Raw genomic sequence first — 7754 nt, 5'->3', positions numbered from 1 at the left:
CATAAATTAAGACATGCGTGTTTTGTATTACAGAATCTTTCTGAGAGAGGAGTTCAAGAGATCAGCCTAGGTTTCGATCCGCCATGTAATCAGCTCCCGACATCCCTTCTCTTGTGCAAATCGCTTCAATCATTGAAATTGCATGGATCGTGGTTTCCTAGTACAAGTGAAATTAACCCTTGCTTTAGCAATCTGATAGATCTCACCTTATCCAATACCATCATATCTGGAAGTGATTTAAAGAGTGTGCTAATCTGTTGTAAAAGACTAGAGAGTTTATCTCTGTTAAATTTACCTTTTAATTTGCCAGTTGGGGCTCGTGAAATGGAGATCTGTTCAAACAGTCTTAAGAGTTTGGTTGTAACCGATAGCCCGTTAAGAAAAATTTGTATAGAGAATGCGCCAAATTTGGAGCGTTTATTGCTCGGTACCAGTATGCCGGTTAGTACATGGGTGAATGTTGTGCATGCACCGAAGATGGAGGTGTTAGGGTTTTTAGATATGGGATCATATAACAAATTCGAAATCGGCGATACAATTCTCAAGGTAGTCTTGCTTGTATGGTTTTTTTGTTTTTTTGACAGTATCAGCTGGTACACTGGTTCTCATTTTGTAATGGTTTGTTCTTCTTATTTTTTTTTTTTTAGGGAAATGATCTCAGCATAAGCACTCTGATCTGTAGTGTGAAGATTTTAGCTATCTCGGTTGACTTCAATACTGTTTCTCAAGCAAGTACAGCTGTCAGATTCCTAAGGTGTTTCCCGTTCCTAGAGACATTGCATATTCGGGTAAACTCGTGTCATCTTTTTGAAAAAAATTCAATCATAGCATATGAAAGAGAAATATAATTGTTTTGGATTGTTCTTATATGTAGTTTTTTCACTTCATCGACGCAATAGAGACACCGGATTATAAGTATTGGGATTTGCAAGATCCAATTGACTGCCTGGATTATCACTTGGGGAAGGTTACATTTCAATCATACGTAGGAAATAGCGTTGAACTGGATTTTGCCAAGTTCTTTGTTTCAAGAGCAAAATTTTTGAAGAACTTGACGATTGTTCCAAAACGGGACGTTTGGACCGCTAAAATGGAGAAGGATCTCTTATGCATCAGAAATGAAGTTTCTCCTAACACTCGGGTGTACTTGGCAACTGAGAAACACTTATCGGGAGGTTGTTTCAGTTCAGATGCTGGTAACCTGTCAGTGCGGGACCCGTTTCATTATAGCTTGAGTGAGAATCTTGTACTTCTCTAGATTGTCAGTGTGTGACTGCGGGACAACCTTCTTTTTCTTTTCTTGTTTGGATATGAAACTGAAACATTAGTTGTTTGACTTATCTAGTATACACCTTTCTATTTACTATATAGTAAGTATAGATAACCTGGTTACTCTTTCAACATAGTTGTTCCATGACTAGTGATATATTTTTACTTGGTGAATTGAATTTCCTTGTGATCACTAAAAAAAGGCGACAAGCACTTTCTGTACTAGTCTATTAGATATAAATTACTTCTATGCATGTACAAGTACTTTTAAAGTACAGATGAGAACAAAGTAAATTGGGGTGCAAGTATAAATACTAATTTATGTATTTCCAATGGAATATATGTATACTTTTAGAACATATTCTTTGCAACTTCTAAATGTGAAATGTTGGCATTTTATTAATTTAGCTCATATGGAAACTGGAATTTACAATTTATCAATTAGTGACTGTGTTATTATGTGATTTCTCTTGTACCTCAATTTGACATGTTCAATTTGCATTTACAAATTTACCAGGTCCTGGCCAAATACCCAGTTGGGCAAATAGTCTGCGAGCATTTAATTTCACATGACACATACTAATGCTTGATCAGAACAAGATACAAAAAGGGCAATTCATGTTTTGTACATTACTTTAATGTCTCCTTATACCTTATATGGTATGGTGGGGACAATTGATTTGCTTCTTTAGTCAGAATTGCACTAATTGCCATTAGTCAGATTTTGTGAAAAATAGAAGTTTAGGGTCCAACTTTTTTTTGTGAAAAAATTCAAGACCAATATAAATAAAAGTTCAAGGACCAATCTGAATTTTTGTAAAGAGGTCCAAGAACAAAACCTTTATTTTCCTATTTAAACTTTTTTTTTTCATGCCATCATTAACAACATCAGAACTTGTTATGAATTTTCAACCTTGTTTAATCGTGCTTCTAAATTTTACCAACTTAAATTTAACTAACTTCTTGTGAATTTTCGCTTCAGGAGTTAAATTTTCCTAAAAAAAAATTAAAGCGATCGTGTGTCGTATTCAAAATTTATTTTAAATATATTGCATGCTATATATCCAGTAAAGATAATGTAAATCTACAAATTTTTAAACTTTTTTCTGCATTCATCGAATTTAATTAAATTTGTAAAGTATATTCGAATTATTCAGTATTAAGAGGTAGCTTGAAAAGGCAGTTCATTTGGTTAGAATAAAAAAGAGAGGAGAAAATTGAATGAAAAAATTAGGGAAATAAAACCGACATTTTTATTTTTACTCCATTAAAAAATTATTTTAATAATAATAACCTTAATAAAAATTTTAAAAATACCCCACCCGTGGAATTTTTCCACGGGCTGGAATTGTAATTCAATTTTTTTTTTTTTTATAAAACATAAATTTGTTTTTATTTTTTATTTTTTGTATTGAAATATTAGAAATGTTGGATATATTTCTTTGAAAATAGATGGAATACAATATAATTTGATTTATTAGAAAGACTGTAACAAATAACCCGGATCAATATATTTCAGGCCGGATTTTTCGCGGCCGTAAGAAAAATTAATATATTTCTTTATGTGTTATTGGAAAAAAATAAAAAACCTTAGATTTTGAGTTATTGATCCCAGTTCAAAAGTCACTTCTATATAATCTAGAAAATATTGTGATCCTTCTAGGACATTTAATTTATGAAAAGTTGTATCTATTTTTGAAAAAAAACAAAAACTTTAAATTATTTAATAATTATTATTCAAAAAGAATTCTCAAAATAGAGACAACTTTTTATAAATTAAATGTCCTAGAAGGATCACAATATTTTCTAGATTACATAGAAGTGACTTTTGAACCGGGATCAATAACTCAGAATCTAAGCATTTTTATTTTTTTCCAATAACACATAAAGAAATATATTAATTTTTCTTACAGTCGCGAAAAATCCGGCCTGAAAAATATTGATCCGGGTTATTTGTTACAGTCTTTCTAATAAATCAAATTATATTGTATTCCATCTATTTTCAAAGAAATATATCCAACATTTCTAATATTTCAATACAAAAAATAAAAAATAAAAACAAATTTCTGTTTTATAAAAAAAAAAAATGAATTACAATTCCAGCCTGTGGAAAAATTCTACGGGTGGGGTATTTTTAAATTTTTTATTAAACTTTGGTTATTATTATTAAAATAATTTTTTAATGGGTAAAAATAAAAATATCGGGAAATAAAGTGGACAGGGTCCGGTTTAGATATTTGGATCAAACCGGATGTGTAGTCCAACTGTCAAACGTGGTCCTTTATTTTTATTTTATATATATATAAAAAAAAAACATGATCCTTTATTATCAATAGATTTTATGTGGCCCTAGCTGGAGTAAGCTTAGATAGGAGGGCTCACGAGTCACGAATTACGATCAGATCAGTTATCTTGCCATTGTACGGAATAAAATTCCAACTGGACTACTCTTTTTTCTCCTGGCGAACTCTCCTTCTTTCTATAATTTTTCTGTATATTTTTTTTATTATTTCTATTAAATCGAAAAAAATTTAGTCGATGACATAAATGATAAATAATGAGAGTTAGCTCATTTTTTTTTAGTTTCACCAAATGAATTCTTATCAGTGAAAACATTATTTTCAATCTGAAAATTTCAATTCTAATTTGTTTCTATCATAATCATTTCTATTAAATTAAATTGAAATTTTGTGCTCTTTGTTCTAATCAGAGTGCAAAATAAACACCTCAAACAATCCTTGCCGACTTATATATATAAAAAAGCGGATCAAGTGGAAACCCCATGATTCCAAATGCCGACATTTTTATTTTTACCCCATTAAAATTATTTTAATAATAATAATCAAAGTTTAGTAATAATTTTAAAAATATCCCACCCGTAGAATTTTAATTCCAATTTTTTTTATAAAACAGAAATTTATTTTAATTTTTTATTTTTTGTATTGAAATATTAGAAATGTTGGATATATTTATTTGAAAATAGATGAAATACAATATAATTTGATTTATTAGAAAGACTGTAACAAATAACCCGGATCAATATTTTTCAGGCCGGATTTTTCGAGGCTGTAAGATAAATTAATATATTTCTTTATGTGTTATTGGAAAAAAATAAAAAAATTTAGATTCTGAGTTATTGATCCCGGTTCAAAAGTCACTTCTATGTAATCTAGAAAATATTGTGATCTTTCTAGGACATTTAATTTATAAAAAGCTGTATCTATTTTGAGAATTCTTTTTTAATAATAATTATTAAATAACTTAAAGTTTTTGTTTTTTTTGAAAAATAGATACCACTTTTCATAAATTAAATATCCTAGAAGGATCACAATATTTTCTAGATTACATAGAAGTGACTTTTGAACCGGGATCAATAACTCAGAATCTAAGCATTTTTATTTTTTTCCAATAACACAAAGAAATATATTAATTTTTCTTACAGCCGCGAATTATCCGGCCTGAAAAATATTGATCTGGGTTATTTGTTACAGTTTTTCTAATAAATCAAATTATATTGTATTCCATCTATTTTCAAAGAAATATATCCATCATTTCTAATATTTCAATACAAAAAATAAAAAATTAAAACAAATTTCTGTTTAATAAAAAAAAATTGGAATTAAAATTTCAACCCGTGGAATTTTTCCACGGGTGGGATATTTTTAAAATTATTACTAAACTTTGGTTATTATTATTAAAATAATTTTTAATGGGGTAAAAATAAAAATGTCGGTTCCAAATGTGTGAACTCTCAATTTCAATTTTCAGTTTTCAAACTTTTTCTAAATTTTTTTCCGATATTTTCTCTAATAAAAGCTAGCTAATATTTGCTAAGATTAAGTAGATAATCATTGTTAGATGAAATTTCTATCCTTTCTAAAAGAAGTTATAAGTGAGATCAAAATAAATTACAAAATAAAAACATATAGTGCAAAAAAAAAAAAAATTTGAAAAACTTTGATGCTAAAACGGAAAAAAAAAACAAAATTAAGGACCATCAATGTAATTTATTTCTTTATTGTATTGCCAATGATATTTATTGCCGTCCGGCTGCATTTTTTGTAATAATCTACTAATTTATTTATGATAGTTCAAATTCAGTTCAAAAGAATATTTTTTCATCAGCAATCTGTCTTTAGTCTAGTAATTAAGATAATATTTTATTATTATTAAGGGACCTCGATACATCCATTATCTTTTAGATGTTATTTTTGAGAATTAAACTACCAATCTCTCCGTAGAGAAACAAAACTTGTGTCACTGTACTAAATTTGGTAATTAAGATAATGCTATTTGTGTGAAATGTTGTATGACATAAAAATTTTAGTACTAAAAACAAAACTCTTCATATATATTAAACAGTTGAATGACTTGATCTCTAATCTTTAGTACTAAAAATAAATAATCTGTTTTCCCATCATATTTTCTAAATTATTAATGCAACTAAAATTGCACGGTTTTGTGACTTCACCTCTCAAATAAATATTAGCTCAAAATTTTCACAATTTGCGAACTATCAAGTGACACAAGACAATTAATACTATTTGTATGAAAAGTCTCAACTTCGAAATCAAATGAATGATCTATTTCCAGCATAGACAAGCACATAGAATTTGAAGCCTTGGGTTTGAAGCCTTATCCTTGGGTATTCTTTTAGGTAATTATTTCAAACAAATTGGAAGCACCACTATGGCTTTGTAGATAAGCATAGTAGTCTGGTTCAAGGTATCTGGTATTTCCTTTAATTAGGAGGGGACTCCAATTTACAAACATTAAAAAATTCCCAAGTTGACATTTTTTTCTAAAGATATTTGATGATTTTCCTTTATCAGAAGGGTCGAATTGTTATTATTACTCTTATAATTAAGACCTTGTAGTTATATATTTAACTAATATTTTGTTTTGAGGATAAAAACCATGAAGTGACTATGCACTTAATAGTGCATTACAATGTTAGTTAGAATAATATTGTTTATTTTAAGGTTTAGTTAGAATAATATTGTTAGAAATCTATAATTGATATTTTATTATCTATAACTTGGATTTGTTAAATGCTGTTAAGCATTAAAGCTTGCCTGTGTGAAGCATCTCCAATATCTTTTTTCAGTTTTCCAATTATACCCAACATTTATTATTTATATGCCTTATATCCTGATGGATGTGGGGACTCGATTTTGTTAACCCTTTGACTATAGCTAGTATATAAGGAAAAAAATGGATTAAATAACTTTATATATATACTTTAATTAATATCATATATTCTTAAAAATTAGAAATGGGTGTGGGAACTCAACTTTGTTTAATACTGTTGACTACTGCTACTATAGCGAGCAGTTACAGAACAGAACAAAATGTATTGTTGAACTATATTCTTTAATTTTTTGAAAGAAAACTATGTACTTTAATTAATTATATCATATATATGCATAGACATTTTTTTTCTTCCATATCTCATTCTTTTCTTTTATTAATTTTTTTCAGATGGTCCCCACCATCCATTAACAAATGCACATGGAAAAACTCATCTTCTTCACCTCTGTTCTTTCTTGTGTCTCTTTCTTCTTCTCTTCATATCTGACCCCACAAATCTATATTCAACTCTCTTGATTCTTTAATAAAATCAAGCAATTAAATATATTGTGCAAATTATATTGACATAAGGAGCATAGTCCTAAACTCTATTATCTTGCAATTTTCTGTATGGAACTGGAACCTACCTTCTGCAAAGACTGCAAGCAATAATTTCTGACCTGTCAATAACAAGTCCAGTACTGGCCAACTTGTGCACCACTCTAAAGATAGCACTTGTGTTTGATTAGTTTTGGTCCTGCTAGTTATTTGATCCAAATAAGTTTGCTGAAATGAATCTACTACCATCATAAAGGTTTTTGCCAATTATTGTTCTAAATGGATCACAGAAATTCGAAAAAAAAATACATACAATTAATCTTTCAGCTCTAAATATTTGACTAAATATTATATTATGTGTAAGCAATAGGCTAGATGCCACGAAAGAATGAACAATTCTTTATTGGCCTATACCAATATTATTTAACGCAGAACATGCAATTTTAGCGGTTTGGCTGAATTGAAGGAGGAGACTTTTGACTCTTGGCCTCTTATAAGGCTTCCGAAGGGGATATAACGAGGCAAGCAATAAATATAGTGGCCATCTACATTATATTAATCAATACAAGTGTACCCATTTAGCCTATAAATACAGTGGCCATGTACATTGGATAAGTACCAGGCTTTAAGCTTAGAGAGATATAGAGAGAGAATAAGATATGGCTTTAATGAATGCACTTGCAACTCTGGTCATGGCCACAGTTGCCATGTTCATCCATTCTTCCGTAATGGTTTCTGGTACTAAGTTACTAACTTATTTTATTTTATAATTTATATAAGTTGGCAATATTACTCTTGCCGTATATTTATCAGGGACGTCTATATATGTACTCTACAATATAGAGAATGATATACTT

General features: G+C 29.1%; 1 protein-coding gene across 1 annotated transcript in view; it reads left to right on the top strand.

The window, feature by feature from the left end:
- Positions 1-1347, top strand: part of LOC144564436 (F-box/FBD/LRR-repeat protein At1g13570-like) — a 3672-nt gene extending 2325 nt beyond the window's left edge. Inside the window, exons 4-6 of the mRNA XM_078314034.1 lie at positions 34-546; positions 648-788; positions 875-1347. Coding sequence (XP_078170160.1) covers positions 34-546; positions 648-788; positions 875-1258 — 1038 coding nt within the window. The 3' untranslated portion in view covers positions 1259-1347. The remainder of the gene's footprint in view (positions 1-33; positions 547-647; positions 789-874) is intronic.
- Positions 1348-7754: the final 6407 nt, after the last annotated feature.

The sequence above is a fragment of the Carex rostrata genome, chromosome 13, assembly GCF_964058835.1.
Source record: "Carex rostrata chromosome 13, lpCarRost1.2, whole genome shotgun sequence".
NCBI classification, from domain to species: domain Eukaryota; kingdom Viridiplantae; phylum Streptophyta; class Magnoliopsida; order Poales; family Cyperaceae; genus Carex; species Carex rostrata.
The sequence above is the reverse complement of the archived record's forward strand: the minus strand, read 5'-3'. Positions and strand labels throughout refer to the sequence as shown.